The sequence below is a fragment of the Marmota monax genome, unplaced genomic scaffold (genome assembly GCF_021218885.2).
Source record: "Marmota monax isolate L192 unplaced genomic scaffold, Marmota_monax_Labrador192_F-V1.1 WCK01_AAM20220418_F8-fsc00059, whole genome shotgun sequence".
In the NCBI taxonomy this organism is placed as follows: Eukaryota; Metazoa; Chordata; class Mammalia; order Rodentia; family Sciuridae; genus Marmota; species Marmota monax.
In genome coordinates, this window is record NW_026693595.1 from 42,361 (window position 1) to 65,898 (window position 23,538).

The 23,538-nt window shown below is 32.6% G+C and overlaps 1 protein-coding gene across 1 annotated transcript in view; it reads right to left on the bottom strand.

Moving 5' to 3' along the window:
* Positions 1 to 23,538, bottom strand: part of Vps13a (vacuolar protein sorting 13 homolog A) — a gene marked incomplete at its 3' end in the record, with an annotated part of 156,256 nt that overhangs the window by 42,280 nt on the left and 90,438 nt on the right. The window contains 11 exon segments of the mRNA XM_046459403.2: positions 134 to 281; positions 6,034 to 6,338; positions 7,798 to 7,965; positions 10,151 to 10,254; positions 10,336 to 10,452; positions 11,516 to 11,669; positions 11,873 to 11,932; positions 12,363 to 12,442; positions 17,048 to 17,204; positions 17,623 to 17,777; positions 20,767 to 20,851. Of these exon segments, the coding sequence (XP_046315359.1) occupies positions 134 to 281; positions 6,034 to 6,338; positions 7,798 to 7,965; positions 10,151 to 10,254; positions 10,336 to 10,452; positions 11,516 to 11,669; positions 11,873 to 11,932; positions 12,363 to 12,442; positions 17,048 to 17,204; positions 17,623 to 17,777; positions 20,767 to 20,851 (1,533 nt within the window).

Below are 23,538 nucleotides of genomic sequence, written 5' to 3' on the forward strand. Positions count from 1 at the left end.
ATTTCCCTTCTGACCGAACTGATTATATAAAAATTCTACCCAAAAAAGTTCTTATACTCCAAAGCAACATTTCCCATGAAAAACAACAACAACAAAAACAAAAACAGAAATCAAAGAGCAACCAGAATGTTACCTCCATAGGTTTTAGCTGAGCATTTACATTAAAACAAGGAACTTCTTGGTACCATTCCCAGGACATATTTCGCTCAACAACCACTTCAAGATTTAATGGCAGTAATAGGTCCAGTACTTCCTGGTATGCATCATTAAAATACTGAGACCTGTAAGTAGAAACAAAATTTCTATGAACTGTTTCATATATAGTCAGATGAGGGTGGAGGGACAAAGATTAACTTATATAAACTTCTATATAAAAGAGAAATCAATAAATTTTGGGTATGAAGAAACTCTGTTGGGCTACATTTTACATATCAACATGAGAGATGTTCTGTCCCTATAGAAACAAAGGTGACTTTATCTGATAAATTAATTTCTTAAATAGCATTTTACAATGTGGTAAAAAGTGACAAAAAATACTCGCTGTATTCCAAATCCAGAACTATCTCTATATAATCAGTAAACAACCATTACATAAAACCTCATTATAAAAACATTTTACTACACTGATTCAGATATGTAGCAGAATACTGCATATTTCCTTACTTTAAAAAGAAATAAAGTTGTACCATATGAAATTTCTATTTCTATGGATCAAAATAGCTGAGTATGTACAATTTTATATAAAGCTGAACCATATTTGGTTTTCCAAGTACTGATAAAAGTAGGATTGATGCTCAAGAATCAAGAAAAGATCAGGTCACTGAATTCCTTTGTTAGATATGAAGTGTACCTCAAAGCTCACATGTAAGAAAATGCAAGAAGGTTCAGAGGTGAAATGATTAGATTATGAGAGTTGTGATCCAGTCAGTGGATTAATCCACTAAAAAGGATTAACTGGGTTCAATGACAGAAATTAAATGGGTTGTATCTGAAGATAGTAAGGCATGGCTAGAGGAGGCAGGTCACTGGGGACATGCCTTTGGGATTTATATTTTGTCCCTGTTGAGCAGAGCTCTCTCTCTCTGCATCTTGATTGCCGTGTCCTGAGCTGTTTCCTCCTCCATATCTCAGCCATAATCTTTTGCCTCATTTCAAGCCTAAAGCAATGGAGTCAGCCATCTATGAACATAGACCTCTGAAACCAGGAGCCCCAAATAAATTTTTTCATGTTTCTTATCAGGCCTTGTGATAAGTAACAAAAAAGCTGACTAAAACACCCTTCAAGGACAATATGACCATAGAAGCTTCCTATTGTATCTTCAAGTGACAATCTCAAACAATTAGTAATGTATTTATAGTTTAACTGACAGCAAATCCTTAAATTAGAATATCAGGATACTACTGTAATTTTAGCTATTGTTTATACAATGGGAAAGAAATATGGGAATCATCAAGGATCTCTCAGAATGTCTAGTTATCAAACCAATTGATGAATGGAATACAGAGTGGCATTATACTTATCCATGCATGCATGCTTGCAATCTTCTACTTAACTGTAATAAAATAAGGAATCTAAAAACTCTATAAGGTAATACTGCATATTCAACTTTAATGGCTACATATCATAACATAGAGCTAAGTCCTAAGTCATTTAATCAGCCTTCTATCATGAAAAATATGTTATTTCTAGTTCTTCACTGTAATAAATACTTGGATCATAGCCTTCAAAATATTTGAGTAAATAAACTATAAGAAACATAAATACTAAATTAAAACATTATTTCCTCTGGAAAAATCTTTTGTGTTAATATTACTCTATATCTTGGGGCTAGATAATTTGGCTATGTGTGCCTACAAGTTCTTTGAACTTTTTCTATCAAAGTATTTCATATAATGCATTTTAGTGTATACAGTCCACTTATGAATTTCAATTATAGTGAAAACTTCATGGGAAGGCACTGGACTATGTTATCTTATTCTTTGTTGTGTTACTAGTATTAGTTCAGATTATTGGCATAAGTAATATAATTAATAAATATTTGCTAAACTGTATTCAAGAAATTGGATTAAGATATATACAACAATATAAAGAACTTGTTGTCCTTGCTTATGTGGAGAAAAATAGTAACTAAACTGTATTTTCACAAACCAATTACTTTTTAAAAGTTATTTCAGGAAAAAGTGGTTATACTCTAGTTGAACAATTCTATTTGTAAGAATTCAACCTACAGAAATGAATTGTCCAAAAAAAAGTAAAGAAGATGATCATATCAGTACTGATAAACAAACAAAAAAACAATCATCATTATAGTGTTATAATATCAAAAAGAAATTGAATCAATTTAAATTCCTAACAAAATTTATTTTTAAAAACTAAGTAATAAACTATTAAGAAAAAATTATGCATTCAAAATAAAAACATGAAAAAATACAGCCTGTTGTTAGAAAAAAGCAATTTACAACACAAGCCACACAATATAATCCTAATTTTACTGAAGTTAAATATAAATGCAAATAAAATGAACTGTAACAAAAAGACCAAATTGTTAGCAGTTATTTTGGGATATTCAAGAGATTGTTAACAATCTTTTATGCTCATTATCAATAAAATTAACAATTTTGGAGATAAAATAATAAATATTATGATTATTACAGACAATTGTGGACTCTTGTTAAACACAAGCAATCTATTTTACCAATAGATTCACACCTCATTTACATCTACCATTTCTTTAAAACAAACAATACATGATGAAATGAAAGTATAAATATTCTATTTTAGCAATGGAAACTTACATTTCAAACTCTCCAGGTTACTGAACCACTTGAAACTTCAAGGTATTAATGCATATTATAGCCTACTAATAAAACAGAAATCTCTTATCTTAGTATTTTCCTGTAATTTCCAAAATCCCTGGACTTAGATAACAAATCATTCAACATTTTCCAACTGTCTTCACTAACTATATCATTCATTTCTTATCTTAACCGAAACACGGCTTTCCAAGAAGTTCTATAAACAGATGTCAGTTTTTCTCCAATAACCTGCCTATCTCAGGGTAAGAGAAATAATTTTTCTTAGTTTGTGATGATGCCTCCCATCTCTCACTGTTCCTTTAAGAATAACAAGACCCAGGTTTACCACTTTTACTCACGCTATAATACATCAACAAATAGTTCTTATTTTTTAAGACTGATATTATTGAATCTCCAATCTATATATGCCTCTATATCCTTTCACATTATCACTACCCTCTTGTCTTTAATAGCTTCCATCACCATTATTCATTAGCATGACCCTCATTCAATAGAATCCTGGCCCCCTAACCTTAAGTCACACCAGCTTGTCAAGAATTCAGTGTCACTCAACAGCTAAACAGTGAAACCAACCTAGATGCCCTTCAACAGATGAATGGATAAAGAAACTGTGGTATATATACACAATGGAATATTACTCGGCATTAAAAGAGAATAAAATTATGGCATTTGAGGTAAATGGGTGGAGTGGGAGAATATCATATTAAGTGAAGTAAGCCAATCCTTAAAAACCAAAGGCCGAGTATTTCTTCTGGTAAGTGAATGCTGATCCATAATAGGGGGGTGCTGTGAAAAGAATGTACAAATTTTGATAGGGCCAAGGGGAAGGAGGAAAAGGGTGGTGGGCATGGGGGCAGGAAAGATGACGGAATGATATGAACACCAATACCCTAGGTACATGTATGACTGCACATGTGGTATGACTCTACATCGTGTACAACCAGAGAAATAAAAAGTTGTGCTCTATTTTTGAATACAATGAATCAAAAAGCTTTCTGCTTTCATGGATAACTGATTAGAACTAATAAAAATAAATTAAAAAAAAGAATTCAGTGTCACTTGAATTCAACTAGCTGTAGCACTTCCAATACAAAACAATTTTTAAAAGACTATAATTGATATTCCCAAAAATATTTGAGGGAGAGAGAATCACAAAATGAAGTATAGTTAAAATAAACTACAATCCCACTGCAAACAATTTAAGCTACCAAAGTCTTTAATGTAGAAAGACTTATACAATGAAAACTACAGAACCCTAAAGAGAGAAATAGAAGAAGATCTTAGAAGATGGAAAAATATACCCTGTTCATGGATAGGCAGAACTAACATCATCAAAATGGCGATATTACCCAAAGTTCTCTATAGGTTTAATGCAATGCCAATCAAAATCCCAATGGCATTTCTTGTAGAAATAGAGAAAGCAATCATGAAATTCATATGGAAAAATAAAAGACCCAGAATAGCAAAAACAATGCTAAGCAGGAAGTGTGAATCAGGCGGTATAGTGATACCAGACTTCAAACTATACTACAGAGCAATAGTAACAAAAACATCATGGTACTGGTACCAAAACAGGCGGGTGGACCAATGGTACAGAATAGAGGACACAGAAACCAATCCACAAAACTACAACTATCTTATATTTGATAAAGGGGCTAAAAGCATGCAATGGAGGAAGGATAGCATCTTCAACAAATGGTGCTGGGAAAACTAGAAATCCATATGCAACAAAATGAAACTGAATCCCTTTCTCTCGCCATGCACAAAAGTTAATTCAAAATGGATCAAGGAGCTTGATATCAAATCAGAGACACGCCGTCTGATAGAAGAAAAAGTTGGCTACGATCTACATACTGTGGGGTCGGGCTCCAAATTCCTCAATAGGACACCCATAGCACAAGAGTTAATAACTAGAATCAACAAATGGGACTTACTCAAACTAAAAAGTTTTTTCTCAGCAAAAGAAACAATAAGAGAGGTAAATAGGGAGCCTACATCCTGGGAACAAATCTTTACTCCTCTCACTTCAGATAGAGCCCTAATATCCAGAGTATACAAAGAACTCAAAAAATTAAACAATAAGATAACAAATAACCCAATCAACAAATGGGCCAAGGACCTGAACAGACACTTCTCAGAGGAGGACATACAATCAATCAACAAGTACATGAAAAAATGCTCACTATCTCTAGCAGTCAGAGAAATGCAAATCAAAACCACCCTAAGATACCATCTCACTCCAGTAAGATTGGCAGCCATTATGAAGTCAAACAACAACAAGTGCTGGCGAGGATGTGGGGAAAAGGGTACACCTGTACATTGCTGGTGGGACTGCAAATTGGTGCGGCCAATTTGGAAAGCAGTATGGAGATTTCTTGGAAAGCTGGGAATGGAACCACCATTTGACCCAGCTTTTCCCCTTCTCGGTCTATTCCCTAAAGACCTAAAAAGAGCATGCTACAGGGACACTGCTATATCGATGTTCATAGCAGCACAATTCACAATAGCAAGACTGTGGAACCAACCTAGATGCCCTTCAATAGACGAATGGATAAAAAAAAAATGTGGCATTTATACACAATGGAGTATTACTCTGCATTAAAAAATAACAAAATCATAGAATTTGAAGGGAAATGGATGGCATTAGAGCAGATTATGCTAAGTGAAGCTAGCCAATCCCTAAAAAACAAATGCCAAATGTCTTCTTTGACATAAGGAGAGTAACTAAGAACAGAGTAGGGACGAAGAGCAAGAGAAGAAGATTAACATTAAACAGGGATGAGACTTGGGAGGGAAAGGGAGAGAGAAGGGAAATTGCATGGAAATGGAAGAAGACCCTCAGGGTTATACAAAATTACATACAAGAGGAAGTGAGGGGAAAGGGAAAAAAAATACAAGGGGGAGAAATGAATTACAGTAGAGGGGCTAGAGAGAGAAGAGGGGAAGGGAGGGGAGGGGAGATGGGATAGTAGAGGATAGGAAAGGCAGCAGAATACAACAGACACTAGTATGGCAATATGTAAATCAATGGATGTGTAACTGATGTGATTCTGCAATCTGTATACAGGGTAAAAATGGGAGTTCATAACCCACTTGAATCAAAGTGTGAAATATGATATATCAGTATGTAATGTTTTGAACAACCAACAATAAAAATTAAAAAAAAAAATTAGAAAAAAATTACACTGTACTCAAATATACTTGCAAAAAACTTACCTATATAGTCTCATTTCACTCAGCTTTATTGTTATCAAGTCAATAATAGGTGGGGGATAGCTCTGGCTCTCTGATATTTGAACAAATGTATTTTTCATTGTGATAAGTCCAAAATCAGCAACGAAAACATTTTCAGAAACAGGAGACTGTGGGATAACCACAACTGGGGCTTTGATGTGAATATCTAATGCAAATCTAGAACTCCTTTGTGCCAGTTCTTTTACACCAGTAGCAGCCATTCCTGCTGCCTGAACAGTTGCTTCAGCCAAGGCTTGTTTTGCTGCTTGAAAATTATCTATAAAAGCCTAAAGACAGAATGATATTCCTATTAACATTACCATTAATAAGATTTATTAAATATGTATTAATGTTTCTAAACTTACCTCCATAAGAAAACCCTCTGACTTCACATAACCATGCATTATTTATTCAAAGTCTGTCTAAATTAAATCTTAACTTTCTGATGTAAAAATTGACAAATAAACACAAAGATATTGATAAAATAAAAATCTAGTCTCTTAAACAAAGCAAAATAAGGACGGGGAATGTTTCACTGATACCTATTCCTTTTATTAGTATACCTTCTCTGAAAGTAAAACATACAACCTCATACATACAACCACATACAACCTCAATGTAGAGAGGCCATCTATGTTTGTAAAATTTTAAAAGAAAAGATAAAATATCTTTCTTTAAGGATTCTGAAGTAAGTTTTCAAATTTCTAAAATTCTAGAAAAATTACCTTAATAATAAAATATATCAGATTAAAATTAATTTTCACATTCTGAAAAAAACCTACATTTTATTTTCAGTAATTTTTAAATAAAAGGGTATCATAAGAGGGCTCAGTGACATAATGTTTTGAGTAATAAACATAAATTAGACGAAGAAGGTTTGTTCATCCTTATATTATGTCTACAAACCTATATGGTAACCTCAATTTGAAAAATCACAAAAGCTCTAAGTGATTAAAACTCTGAAATAACAAAAGAGGGCTCCATATCCCCCAAATATATCCAAGTAAATATATAAATCCCTTTCTTATAAAAACTGCTAATCTTATCAATATGTATGCCATGTTGTATATGTACAATACATATGCATACTTGGCCTATTTATTCTATTTATATCCTTAGATTTGATTATCTAGTTTATACACCAAAATTTAGAAACAAGATTTTTTTAAAAAGTGACATCATAAAGACAGGTATGACACTCACAGGAAAAAATAGCTGATGGCAATGGTAAAACAGAAAACAAAATATGAAAAGCACAACTAAGAACTCAGAAGCTTTAACACAAAGTCATATAGGAATCACATCAGGTCTTGAAGTATCCAAACATCCACAGAATTATAAAGAAATAAAAAATGTAACTTTCTTAACAATGACATGAGACCAAAACAAACTTTAATTGTGTTTGGCATTTTTAAAATTGGAGCTGGAAATCAGGCAAAGCAAATACTTAAGTCAATGATATATAAAAGATTTCAATTAATATATAGTATATAACAATAACACTACATATATTAATGTGGTAATATATAAAATATAATTTCAATTAAATAGAATATACCCATGTGAAAATGATGCTATATAAACAAGGTACTGAACATTTCAGTCACTATTATAAAAGGTACACAGAAAATTATTAATTTTTTTTTAAAAGCAAGGAATTCTTGCTATTGTTCATTGGTTTGATTATCTAGTTAATACACCAATTCTAAACTAGTATAAAAGAATAAAAATAATTAAAATACTTACTATTATGGAATATAGAAATTTTGTGACAAAAACGACTTCAATGCAACCAACAGTTAAATTAAACCGAACGTCAACCACATTCATATCTGTGTCTGCAGAACCAGCAGTTACATTCGTGTAAAAAACCATTTTGAAGCTGAAAACTTCTTTTCCAGTGATATACACAGCCTTAATGAGAGAACAATCCAATGATTAGAATCCATTTTTTAAGTAAAATGCCTCAGGATAAAAACAAAACAAAGCAAAATATAATAAAAGACATACATATTTGGAAAATTTCCCACATATTCAAGCCAGCACAAATGAGGCTACAATTCTCACTGCTTTATTAGAACCTACACTATACAGTTTTTCAAACTGATGGTGGCAGCTCCCTTTGTAGGTCATGAAATCATGTTAGTAGGTATGGCTCAGCATTTTATTTTTAATGAAGATAAAATTTCAGCGTATGCATTCTCACTTAAGAGTTTATACTTTTGTATCCAAGAGTCATCATTTAAATGAAAAATCCTCGCTCACTTTTAAAAGTCTGAAAAAAAACTATATTTACAACTTACTAAAAACTACCTTCTCTTGATCTGAGATATAGGAACAGATTTTCCAGATTCTTTAAAGGGATCTCCTATTTCTATACTCCTCATTCCTTATTGGTTTGTGAAGACCCATCTTAATTGTCAATTTGGAATTACTTACAAAGGCTTAAAATTTCAAGCTCTGTAATACCAGTTAAAAATGGTAGAGACGACAGAAGACGTAAAATGTATTCTAATACTTTGGAACATGGAAGGACACTAACTTACTGTCCTGTCAACTCTCTTAAATTCTAGAAGCAAGAACAGGGAGCTGAAGAACCATCAACAGGCAAATAAATTCCAACCACAGCATCAATAATCCTCAGGAGTCAAAGATACGAGGTCTGAAAAGAAGTCTACAGTATGCTTCTGTCTAGGATGCATAAACTAGAGAGAAAGTCATTCCAAACCCTAAAACAAGAATAAACCAAATAAACCACCACAATTTTTCGTGGAACCATTAGAAATAGGAGGTCTCTTGACAACGAAACACCCTAAAACATAAGGGAAAACTTTTATCTTCAAGGAAAGTCAGAAGATAAGCACCAGCTCACTTGTGGTAGAAAGCAGGATAGAGAGATGCCAGGTACCATACAAGCTAGGTAAAATGCCTCAGAATAAAAACAAAACAAAGTGATAAAGATGGACTGTGAACTGATGTGAGATAATGAAACCCTGGAAGCCATAAACACAAGACTAGTTCACACTCAGCTGAAGGTACTTCATGGACCTCTCTGGGAGATCATGAGAAAGACAAAGTAGAACATCAGACAGAGTATTCCTTGGTATATTCCTGGAAAAGGAAAGAAGACTCCAATGCAAAAAAGTCCAAAGGACCACCAGGATTATCCACTTCTCAGAACAAAATCTTAAGATACAAAAGGGCAGAAAACCTGGCCATCAAGGTTCAGGTGAAGATTCAAAATTCTAGGGACAAGGATATGAGAAAACTATACCTGGGGGAAGAATAAGAAATCCTCCTTGGACAATATCTTTCGAGGTCCCCTTCTGCTGTGACACAGTAGGATATTTGGTCCCATGTAGGAGCCACCAAATATATCAGTTAAATGCCATGAGGAAAAGGGACAGGGTCACCCAGAATGTTCCATTTCTGAGACCTAGAGAAATAGGCAAATGTTCTATGGACCTCTGAAACCATGAGTCCCAAAATAAACTTTTCCTTCTTATAAACTGTTCTAGTCAGGTCTTTTAGTCACAGCAGTGAAAAAGCTGATTAGAATACTCTTAAGTCCATTTGTGCATTTCTCCTTTCTTCTTGTCAAATTCCAAATGCTGACTTCCTGGCTCAAGAAGTACGGGTTTTCTGATCTTACTATTTAATATTCCTTCACTCTTCAGACCTCGTTATTCAAGAATTATCTGTCCAACTCCATAAGAGTATCAAATCCAGAATCCCTACTATTTTATATCTAGTAACAAAACACCTACTCTTCAGTCACTAAGCATTCAGTTCAAACAGCTCTCTTAACATAACAGCTATATTGGTTAGCATCCCTGGAAATAAGCTTTAAAAAAATCTCAGCCCTTCTGATGTTGGCATCTGAAACTCATTATGACATGCAGGGTACTCAAAGAAAAGAAATGAAATTTGAGATTAGGTAATTTGCTAAGGATCACACAACTACTAAGGAATAGAGCCAAGATAATCCCATATGCCTGACTATAAAACTCATACACATTGCTAAAATTTAGCAAAGTATGACCACTCTTCAAGGACAATCATATTTAGTGATGTAGTATTAATGAAAACAAATTCTTACCTTTTTGTACACAGCCATTATATCAGAATCCAAAACAATTATATTCCTTAGCTTGGCATTTATTTCCATAACTGAAGTCCTCATAATCATTTCAGAATCAAGTCCTAAGGAAATAAAAAGATGACTAATAGTTTTTATTTGTTTCATTTAATCATTTATTGGATTTATTTTATGAGATTTATTACCTTCAATCTTAATTTCGGCAATGTTATGTTTCTGATCTTGAATAAAAATCCGTATACATGATAATTCTGCTAAAATCTGCAAGGTTATAATATCTTCATTCATGGATAGTTTTAAAGCTATAAAAAAAAAAGTCATATTGTAAAATAAAAGGAAAAGTTTAGCAGTTACCATACTACACTTAAAAAGTAACTGAACTATCAACATAAATAATGATATTAAAAGTCTGCTTTGCATCAACTAAAAGCAAAATAAGACATTTCCTACTGGCTTAGGATTTCTAAAGAATTATCATACCTAATGAAAAAAAAAAAAGCAAAATGAAATACTGTTCCTAGGGGAGACTACTTATTTGAAACTAAGCAACTGTAGCTATAAAATTCTAAACTTCTAAGACTTGATGTCTACTAGGAAACACCTATCACTGTGAAAATTATAAATTTTTGTTGCTTTTAAATAGTAATAGGCTGAGCACACCTAATCCAAAAATCCAAAACAGGGCTCCAAAATCTAAAACATTTTAGCACACATGAGACTTAAAAAGTTTCAGATTTTGAAGAATTTCAAATTCTTGGACTGGGATACTCAATCTTATTCTGATTAAAAATACACTCTGAACAAAACTGGGGACGTAGCTCATTTGGCAAAGTGCTTGCCTAGCATGTATGAGACCCTAGGTTTGATCCCTAGCACTGAAAGAAGAAAAAAAAATGTACACACACAAATAATTCACAACTCTGATATTACTCAAATTTTGTTAGTTTTTTTATTTGTTCTATGGTACTGGGTATTGAATCAAAGGGCACTTCCCCACTGAGCTACTTCAGTTTTTATTTTGAAACAGGGTCATGCTAAGTTACCAAGGCTTACATTCCTCTTAATCTAAAATAATGCTTTTAATTATTAAATGCATGAATTTTAATCCAAATCAAATACTTCTACTATATAATCTTCTGTATAATCAGCTGCATGACAAAAATCTTTTCTTCAGCAGTAATTGGTTTCCTTTGCCTTTAATATTATTTTCTAAAATTAACTCAATAAATCATGAATCCTTTGGATAGTAGTCTATACACCAGAATCCTGAAGTCATTAATATAAGTTAACAATAAGTCCCAGTCCTAAATTTAATGATCTACTTGTTTAAAAAAGAAATTGCAATTGAATTTTAAAGAAAGATACCCAATTTTTTAATGACATCTCCTTTGTCTTCAGTCTCTGGAACAGACACTGAGGTTGGTTTTTCCACTGATTGTGGAAGGATGTTATTGAGATAATTCATTGTATTCAGAAGTGCTTCAGTATGTAAATGAATATCCAAAGATGAAAAATTCACCTAAAGAACGAAGCTGATTTTAATAACAGGTCAATAAAAATTTGCTTGTGTAGTCTCTATAAGGACTTACGCTTTGTGCTATCAAGGATACAATTTATAATATTGTTTTATCCTCAAGGATTTTATAATGAGAGATAATTTCCATAATACACTTGGACAAAAAAAATACACACAATTAAAAGTAAATTGTTATTCAATCATACCTTAAGCAGTTGTAAAACATTGTTATAGGTACTTTTCAAATTAGGTGCATTATTTTCAGCCTATCAAAACAGAAAACAAGTCTATTAGCATATCTTAGGAAAATGTGTTCATACAATTAATAATAGTCCTAACATGCATTTATATAATTTTCCCGGGGTATGTATGTATACAGTAACTATATATAGATTACGGATTTTAGGTTAAGTATATACATTTATGGAAAAAGGCAAGTGCTTCACAAGAACAAAGCAATTTCCTTACTAGAACAAAAGAAATTTGTTAAGTATGGGCTTCTCCAGCACATAGCACACACAGCAAGTATTCAATACATGTTGCATATTATCATTCTTATTATCAAGATAGGAGTTACTGAGATTACACTAGGACTAAATATTAAACAAACAAAATATTACTAAACTTTGAAAACTTGATTATAAAATTTCAGCAGCATACTTAATCTATCAAGCAGCTAAAAATGGAACCAGTTACCTTCACATATTCCAATGTTAACAGATCTTCCATTGTGTTATCCAGTGTTGTGACCAAATAAACAGGTTTCTTGTTTTCATCTAAAAATAAAATTTTTAATTATCTATTGGTAGGAAAATTAATTCAAAATAAAGGCAGGGAATATTAATAATAACATAATTGAAAAAGGCTTTTCTGTACCAGTTCTAGTCCTTGGAATGCACTTACTCAGTTCCCTTCATTTTTTATATTCTACAAGTGTAATTTTTCCATATAATTTCATTCCCTTCCTTTGTGCCTCAATACTGAAGTGTCAACCTTCCTAACCCTAGACAGTAGGTAAGGTAAGAAAAATTAGCAATCTATTAAATGAAAGGACATGAAGAGACTTATAGCCCCAGGTCACAAAAATCCCTAGAGAAAAGTCACCAATCCCAGAAAACCAAGTTGTTGAGAAGACAGATCAGGAATGTGATGAAAAAGTTTTTATATACAGTTTAGATTAAATTAACTCTATTACCACATAATCTGTTTTAATTATATTATTGCTTCTGCTCAAAATCTGTCATTGTAGGAAAACTACCGTAGGAGAGATTTTTGTATAATACCTTTTAAAATCATCATCATCATCAAATTACTTATGTCTATTAGAAGTCAATATGTAGAGACTGGGAGAAAAAAAACTATACTATTCTTAAGAGAAAAACACCACAAAATCCTCCAAACTCAAAAGGTTATTAGCATATAAACCAGCTTTCTAATGCAGGTGCTAACCACACATTTACCTCCAAGAAGATCCACACTTTGTTTACACACTTATTAATTCACTGAACAAATATTTATTGATCATCTACCTTTCATGAGAAACTGTGCTATTTGCTCTCTCTCAAGAAAACAAGGGCAAATGAGTACAGTGAAAACTGTATGCCCTGTGTTTTATTTTCAAGGGTTTTCTTATCCTTTGCTCTTGAGAAAACAAAAATAAGCTAAAGTGTAAATTAACAACTGTTCTAATACTTCTGGAGCATTACAAAACACTATTGAGCTGGTATACTTTTCTTTCCAATTATCAAAGCAAACTGCTTCTTGGTTAAAAAAAAAAAAAAAAAAACAAGCATAATAAAATTTTGTATCTGCTACATACGTGATCTTCTTAGCAAGAGATAAGGGCTGCACTACTTAATCTGATTAAAAAATGGGCCACAGATCTTGACAACTCACCAGATAAGGTATACATACAGCAAATAAGTAAATGAAAAATGGTTTCACACCATATGTCACAGAGATATTTAAATTATTACTATGTACCTATTAGAATGACCCAAATCCAGAATTCCAATACCACCAAATGTTGGCACTCTTATTTATCACCAGTAGAAATGCATAATGGTACAACCACTTTGGAAAACAGTATGGCAGTTCCTTACTGAACTACATTACACTCTCACCATGTGATTCTATAATTGCAGATTCTGGCATTTACTGAAAGAAAACAAAAACATCTACACAAACACCCAGCAGCTTTATTCATAACTGGAAGAATCTGGAAACAACTAAGAAATCTTTCAGTAGGTGAATGGATTAAATATACCATAACATACCTAGACAATGAAACATTATTCCAGCTTTTAAAAAAAGGCTATCAAGCCATGAATAGATATAAAAACAATTTAAATACATATTACTGAATGAAAGAATTCAATCTGAAAAAAGATACATACTATATGATTCCAATTATATGACATGCTTGAAATTTGGAGATAATAAAAAAATCAGTGACTGACACTTGTTATAGGGGAGGGAATGATGAATAAGATGAAGCACAGAAGATTTTTAGCATTGTAAAACTAACCTTTAGACAAATATAATGGTGGATACTTGCTATTATAGTTTTGTCTAAATGCATACATGTATAACATAATGAGTGAACTCTGATGTAAATTATGAACTTTTAATGTAAACTATGGATTAAAAAAAACATAAAAAAGTTGATAACAAGAATCAACAAATGGGACTTACTTAAACTGAAAAGTTTTCTCTCAGCAAGAGAAACAATAAAAGAGGTAAATAGGGAGCCTACCTCATGGGAACAAATTTTTACTCCTCACACTTCAGATAGAGCCCTAATATCCAGAGTATACAAAGAACTCAAAAAATTAAACAATAAGAAAACAAATAACCCAATCAACAAATGGGCCAAAGACCTGAACAGACACTTCTCAGAGGAGGACATACAATCAATCAACAAGTACATGAAAAAATGCTCACCATCTCTAGCAGTCAGAGAAATGCAAATCAAAACCACCCTAAGATACCATCTCACTCCAGTAAGATTGGCAACCATTATGAAGTTAAACAACAACAAGTGCTGGCGAGGATGTGGGGAAAAGGGTACTCTTGTACATTGCTGGTGGGACTGCAAACTGGTGCAGCCAATCTGGAAAGCAGTATGGAGATTCCTGGGAAAGCTGGGAATGGAACCACCATTTGACCCAGCTATTGCCCTTCTTGGACTATTCCCTGAAGACCTTAAAAGAGCGTACTACAGGAATACTGCTACATCGATGTTCATAGCAGCACAATTCACAATTGCTAGACTGTGGAACCAACCCAGATGCCCTTCAATAGATGAATGGATAAAAAAAATGTGGCATTTATACACCATGGAGTATTACGCAGCACTAAAAAAATGACAAAATCATAGAATTTGCAGGGAAATGGATGGCACTAGAGCAGATCACGCTTAGTGAAGCTAGCCAATCCCTAAAAAACAAATACCAAATGTCTTCTTTGATATAATGAGAGCAACTAAGAACAGAGCAGGGAGGAAGAGCAGGAAGAAAAGATTAACATTAAACAGATACATGAGGTGGGATGGAAAGGGAGAGAAAGGGAAATTGCATGGTAATGGAGGGAGACCCTCATTGTTATACAAAATTACATATAAGAGGTTGTGAGGGGAATGGGAAAATAAACAAGGAGAGAAATGAATTACAGTGGATGGGGTAGTGAGAGAAGATGGGAGGGGAGGGAGGGGGGATAGTAGAGGATAGTAAAGGTAGCAGAATACAACAGTTACTAATAGGGCATTATGTAAAAATGTGGATGTGTAACCGATGTGATTCTGCAATCTGTATTTGGGGTAAAATTGGGAGTTCATAACCAACTTGACTCTATTGTATGAAATATGATATGTCAATAGCTTTATAATGTTTTGAACAACCAATAAAAAAAATAAATTAAAAAAAAACATAAAAGAAGAAATATAAATAGTATCTACCTAAATCCCTAACAAAGAAAACAGGACTATTTTCTTAGATATAACAGATCCATTATGATTCTGGAAAACTTAAAAGTTTTGTGATAGACAGAATACCATTCCCATCAAAAACAAGAAAAACAAGACAAGACTCCTACACTGTGATCTTAAGGGATTATATGACAAAATGAACTTGGAAGATGTGATTATAGTTAAATGGAGATTATGTTTGATTATCTGCCTGAGTTAAGAGTGGAAGCAAAAAGTAGAAGAGGATGTTAGAAATAGCCCTGTAAGAATCTGATACCCTTTGCTGGGTCTGAGATGTAGGAGGATATAATGCAAGACAGAATAGAAACCTGTAGGCATTAACAACAGCTAACAGGTAACAAGAAAACAAACTTAAATCATGTGCAAATGAATTTAGTCACCAACATAATAAACAGGGAAATGGATCCTCCTCTAGAGCCTCCAAAAAGGAATTCTCACTGACCCCTTAATTTATTTTCTCAGGTCTCTTTTTTTTTTTTCCTTAGTGCTTTATAGTTATACATGATACTGGGGTTCATTCTGACATATTCATAAATCATATAACAGTTTTCTCTGTACAGTAGGACTTACATCAGACTTCTGTCCTATAGAACTTTAATAAATTTGTGTTGTTTTGAGACACCAAGTTCATAGTAAATTGTTACAGCAGTAATAGGAAATTAATTTAGTGTTCCTATATTAAATGTAGATTTAAGATTTAATCACATTTGATCTTCCTTAATGAAAAAAAAAATTATCTTCATTTTGTCTCTGGTCTACCCCTTCCTCAGACTACCAAGTGTAAGATGAAAAGCCAAAGACTAATTCTGCTAAGGTTTGGATGTGGTTTGTCTCCCAAGGATTAGTGTGCTGGCGGCTTGGTCCTCAGGGATGTTGTGTTAAGGTGGTCAAACCTTAAAGAGGTAGAGTTTAGTGCGAAATGATTAGGTCATTGGGGACACTGTCCAGAGGAAGCATTAATATAGTTCTTGTGGGATCCCAGTTAATATCCATTATAGTGAACAGTTACAACAGAGTGAGACAGACCCTTGAATCAGCTTCTGGCTTCCTGTCTCACCAGGTGATCTCCACTACATATGCTCCTGCTGTCATACCACCCACCAAGAGATAATCACCAGAGGCCAAATAAATGCAGCCACTGAAGCTCAGCCTTTCAACTTCCAAATTTATGAGGTAATTAAACTTCTTTTCTATACTCAGTCTCAGGTATTTTGTTATATCAATGGAAAATAGACTAGTACAAACACAATATAATAGTAATAGTACAAACACAATATTTCTCTGAGAATATTTGAGCAAATATACTGATTCGAACTCTAAAATAATTAAAAGTTCTCCAGCAAGTAGTTAAGTAATAAAATTAATTTATTTACTTTTAAGAAATAGAGATTCTTACCTAAGTATTCTGGGCATTTTAAGCAGAACTCTTTCAAAAAGGCACTTGCTTTCAAATCAAATGTTCTAAGTTCAACTTCTGTGCCTAATCCTAAAACATCAATTTCTACCACAGGTAGTTCACAATCACCCACAAGGTGATAAAATTGAATCAAAACCTGAAGAAGAATGGAAAATTAAATTACTACTATTAAAACAAAAATCACATTTATTTGCATAGTGGCTATATATGGATATATGAAATGTATTTGCACATACACATGATATAAATAATGTACTATGTATTTAAAATTTAGAAGCAATTTTATAATCACCATTCCACATATAATCACCACTCCACTTTTTATAATAATTTTTAAGAAATATGTATTGAAAACCCACAATATATCATATCCAAACACCTAATTCTTGATTAAAGAAGCTATTCTTCAAACAAAAGAAAGGGGAGGATGAAAGGGAACCACCATACAGAAAATTTACATCATTTAATTGGGATGCAGTACCTATTAGCAATGAGGTTGTAAATGGTAGACATGACAATTTAAATAACTGTTATTAATTTACCATATCACATACCTCTGCTACTTCAAATCGCATTTTAATCTCAGTCAAATTTACTGAACAATCTTGCTTTTGTAATTTTTTGTGTTGAGTACTTTTAACTCTAACTGGAACTTGAGGAAACTCTCCCAAGGGACTACATGGTGCATCAAAAAATTCTTCTTCTGAGTCTAAATTTCAAGAATATTGTTTCAGTCAATAATAAAAAATGATCAATTTAATAATAACATTGTAATAAATTTTCTGAAATGTAAACACTGAAACACTATGGATCTATTTATTTTAAAATTTAATAGAAATCTAAGAATTAAAGTAAATGGAAAAGAATATAAAATTACTTTTGAACAAATAACATTCTTGATTACAAAAAAGTATAGAAAAACTATAAAATGTAATCTTTAATGATCACCTTATGAAATCATGAGTCTATTTCAAAGTTTCATAAGAATATTTTACAGTAAATGACAACACTCAAGACTTTACACATCATGAATACTCAAAGTAACATGCTAAAATGCTCATTTACCTGAACAGTCTAACAGGACTTATATATAAACTCTGCAATATTAGCAGCAGAAGACAGGCCCTGAAATGTGAATGAAGCAATCTCCCACCCCATTTGTAGTTTTGTTTTATGTGATTCCAGTTACCCACAGTCACCCACAGCTCAAAAATATTAAATGAAAAATTCCAAGAATTCCAAAATTTTAAACTGCATGCTATCCTAAGTAGCATTAGAAAATCTTGCACTATTCCACTCGGGATATGAATTATTCCTTTGTCAGTATGTTACAGGGGCAAAGAAAGAAGTTTCCCTTCTCTCTCAAAAAGTCTGCAAGTTTGCTGGCATGAACTAATAATAGGAAAAAATATACATATATTATTAACATGCACAGGGGAGAATCACAGGATTGTGATAATTGAAACAACCCAAAGAGGTCAGTGAAATACGACAAATGGAGGGGTAGTAAATGATTTTAGGTAAATGAATAGACTGAGTGCTCAGATAATGTAAATGATTCTCTTTGGGAATTAAATGGTCCTAAGAGACAGCAATGGCTTATAACAAATTCATTCTAGGTATGGCTATATTATTTAATTTTCCTTCCTACAGACATTAGTTTAACTAAAGATCATTGTTATCCATATTTGGCAGTTCTAATCTTTGTGTGGTATCATGAAAAAACCTTTTCCAGAATCTACTGCTCTCCAAAGACCTTTAATTTAAAATAGTCAGCATACTTTGGGGGCACAATTCCCTGGACTCCTTCAGTATTCATACTGCATACAATACCCATCCATTAGTCATTTAGCAACCATTATGATTATCAGATGGACTCTTGTAGAACTGTATTGTATGTGTATAAGCAACCCTTATTTTATTCAATATTGGCCCCAAAGCCCAAGAGTAGTGATGGTAGCAATTCAAACATGCCAGAGAGAAGCCATAAAATGATTCCCTTTAAGTGAAAAGATAAAATACGTAATTTTTAAGGAAAGAAAAAACCATATGCTGATGTTGCCAAGATCCACTCCAGGAATGATGACTCTGTGAAACTATGCCAAAATAAATAAATAAATTCACGCTAGTTTCGCAGTCATACTGTTAGAGTTATACTCATCATGCAGTATCAAGTACTTAACTAAGGTGAAAAGCACACTGAACTTAATCACAGATTATACACACACACACACACACACACACACACACACATAGTATTAATAAAATTTGGTACTATCTGTGATTTCAGACATCCAATAGGAGTATTAGAATGTATCTTCCATGGATAATGGGAGATTACTATTCACTGTTAAACTACTACATATTATACAACTATTTAACTAACTCTCTCTCTCTCTCTCTGTCTCCCCCCCTCCTTCCATCCCTCCCTCCCTCCATATATTTAGATATCCCCCTGGCCAAGAAGAAACATTTAAAAAGATCAAAAACATGAAAAACATTCAACCACTGATAAAACTATAAAGAGATCTAAAGGAACCTAAAATAATCTGAAACATATCCCTAACAACCTAAAATTGAGGTTAAGAAAGAGTACATGACCTCACTCAATTTCCTCTGCGGTCACCAAACAAAAAAATGCATTCCTTAGAAAATGGGACATAGATGGCACTTTTAAAACATTTAACAATTAGCCTTTTTTAATCTTAAAAATAGATAACAGTTTTTTTTCCAGTGTGGTCATAAAAAAAAGACAGTATATTTTAGAATATTTATAATATTTTCATGTTAATTTGGATATTAAAACTTGATTTTTTTTCTTCACTTAAAAAACTATATAAAGTTTTTCCTATAGCAAGTTCTCAAAATAACTACCACATTACAAATTAGACATCTACAGAGTATTGTGGAGTTTTTTTAATCCCAAATTCAATAAACATTATTCACTTACTAGTGATTCTTGGCATTACAAATTCAACTTATACCAGAAAAAAAAAAAACAAAAAGGAAGAGAAAAAGAAAAATCCTATTACAAAAGCAACTTTAAGGAATATCCAAATTGTATTATTTTAGTGAAAATGTCTTCATAATATAAAAATATCTGTAACTGCCTGTTTTTTTTTTAATATGACTATTCCATTTCTTTTTGACAAAGGGGTCTTATTGAGTTCATTACTTTGAGAAACAACATACGCAGAAGCAGCTCTGAAGACACAGCATAAGTTTCCCTTTTATAAGGAATATTAAAATTTATAAAGGAATTATACCTTTGTAAGGATGTCTCCTTCTCTATACCAGAAAAATAACTCTTAATCATGAGAAATTCTTATCAAAGGGGAAGATGCTGCCTTTATTCAACATAATGAATCTTATCCTTATATACCATATCTCTCCTAGTTACCTTTCTGAAAGTTCCCTCCCCAAGCATAGCAGCCCCAAACTCAAATTGGTATATAAGCCCAAGTTTTAATTGCCCTTTGAGTTACTAATCTCTAATGTCTCCAATGTAAAAATGAGATGTAAATGTTAATAAATTTGTTAGTTTTCTCTTATAATTTTTTTTTACAGAAAACCTAGGTTAAAAGCAAAAAATATTTCCCCTCCTCTAAATACTCATATGAGAAAATAAGCTTCAAATAAAAATTATTTTAATAATATATGTATAATAACAAAAAATTCCTTAAGCAATCTCATTTTACCATCCTCAGTAATACGTGGAAGTTCCAAGACAGGAATTATTTTCTGTGAAATATGTGACGGTCCTGAACCAGTATATGCTTGAACCTGAAGGGAGGAAACAAAACAATTCACTGTCAAGTAGCACAATAACTTTTTATTCAAAATTATCAACTTGGACAAGACACTCAATTTGAAAGATCTGAGAAGAAATAAAGCCTAAATTAGAAAGGTACATTATACAATGTAGATTTTAAAGTAGTTTTATAATTTTAATGTTACTTATTATTATTCTCATTTAATATAATATTTAGTGTAACTCTTTCTAAACTATAGAAAAAGGGATTATTACATATATTTTCCTGAAACTTCCTTCTTTTACAAAATAATCTAAATTTTAATTGTACCAACAGTTCACCAATTTTCACTGCTAAATTGTATTTCACTGATGAATAAACGAACATTTACTTATTTGTCCACCACTCTTGCTGAAAAATCTTTACATATTTTTGCTTTTATTAACAGAATCACCATAAGCTTCCTTGAAGACTTTCGGAAGACTTTTGCAAAGAGAATTTTATGGTTACCTTATGAAGTCCTATCAAACTATTCTCATGAGTTTTTAAACAGATTACATTAATACCAGCAGTAGATGAGAGATTCGCATGGTTCCTTATCCTCATAAATACTTATGGTGTTCAAAGATCTTAAACTTTACCAATTTCACTGGAAATTTCACCCTATATTTTAATTAGAAGTTCATAAATGTGTAATAGGTAGGTATCATATCATAGTTTCATGGGCTATTTGTGTTTGCCCTTTTGCTGAAAGTCTTTTCATTTGGGGAAGAAGAAATAGTACAATTATTTAAAAAGTATAACCTACTACTTTGGAGTCCATAAACCAAAGTAATACATGGAAGTTCAAAAAGTTCACTAAAATTTCCTAAAGTAAACACATCCGTGGCCCACCACTCATATCCATGTACAGAACATTACAAGTAACTCAGAAGCTCCCTCATGCTCCTGGTAATCATTAGGCATCCTATGAAAGAATAACTATTTATACTACATTAATTTCAACTTTCAATGTTTTTATACCCACATTCAGGAAAGGGACGGACTTATTTTCTTCCTATTTTACCATATACATGTTAGATTTTGGAATTTAAATCATTTTCTAAAATACCCTAGAATGTGTTTGAAGGAAGCCGCTTCCTAGTCACTGACCCTCATTGTTGAATGTATAAATGCAACAATGAAGTATTCCATTGTATATGCCATTACTTTTTATCCACTCACTTCTTGATAGTTGGGATTTTCTATGCTTTTTAATACTGTAAATAACCTTTCTATGAGCATTCTAGGTCAAGTGTCTCTCTCTCTCTCTCTCTCTCTCTCTCTCTCTCTCTCTCTGTTTTTTAGTTGTTGTTGAACAAAATACCTTTATTTTATTTATTTATTTATTTTTATATGATGCTGAGGATCAAACCCAGCACCTTGCACATGCCAGGCGAGCGCTCTACTGCTGAGCCACTACCCCAGCCCTAGTTCAATTCTTTTAGTGGGCATATTTTCACTTCTTAGGTCAAAACCTAGGAAGAATTTCCAAGTTATGCAGTAAGTATGTATTTATTTAACAAACCCACCAAACTATTTTCCGGGGATTATACCATTTTCTAGTTACAGCAGCAATGTAAGAGAGTTTTAAATCCTTATCATATCAATACCTTGACATAGTGCTGTCATTCAAATCAATGTTTAGTGGTATTTTAGTAGGAGTTCATTTTTAGTCAAGTTGAACATCTTTTCACATTGTGTGTTTACCTGTTAATTATTGCTTGTATCCTTATATATTTTGGAAAGAAATCCTTGGTAAGATATATGTGTTGAAGACATTTTTTACAAAGTGAATAGACAGGTAATGCGCTTTGGTTTCTCTTTTATAACAGTGTCTTTCAAAGAAAGAGAAATTTAATCTTCATGAAATCCAAGTTATCATTCTTTTATACTATATTTGTGTTTTTTTTAATAGCCAAAGAGATCTTTACCTTCTGCAAGGACTCCAAAGATTTTCTCTTATGTTTTCTGTACCAGAAACTATTCCTTTGTCATTTAAATTTAGATCTAAATTCCAATCTCAAATTAGATTCTATATACAGTATGAGATAAGGGTAGAATTTCACTGGTTTTCCATATGAAAATCTAGTTGTTCAGCCCCATTTATTATGAAAAGCTAATCCCTGCTCCCTTAATTTAAATTGACACCTTTACAATAAATCAAATAAATCAGATATAGATATATTTCACAATGTTATTCAGCTTTACTCATCAGCTTTTAAATTCTTCAGCCAATATCACATTTTGTTGCATAAAGTAATTACATGATAAGCCTTAAAATTGATGGGATTCAGAACATGCTACCCTGAGATATGGTACTTTATATCTGAAAAAACAGCGGAAGCAGCAAGATCTCACTGACAGTCTAATATTCTTTTTTTCCTAAAGCAGGCCACAAAAGAATGCTTTGACCTTCTTCTAAACTGTGTCAGAGACACAGATGAATCCACTAATTGGGTTACAACTCTCATAACTCAATCATTTTACCTCTAAACTTTCTTGCATTGTCTCACACATGAGCTTTTGGGGGACAACTCTTATCTAAATCATTATAGAAGACTGAAAACTTCACAAAATAAAACAACAATGAAGATTGCCACAAAGGTTTGCCACATTAATTGCTTCTCCCTTTCATGAAAGACAACTGTTGTATGATATGCTGTTTGACAGCTTTTT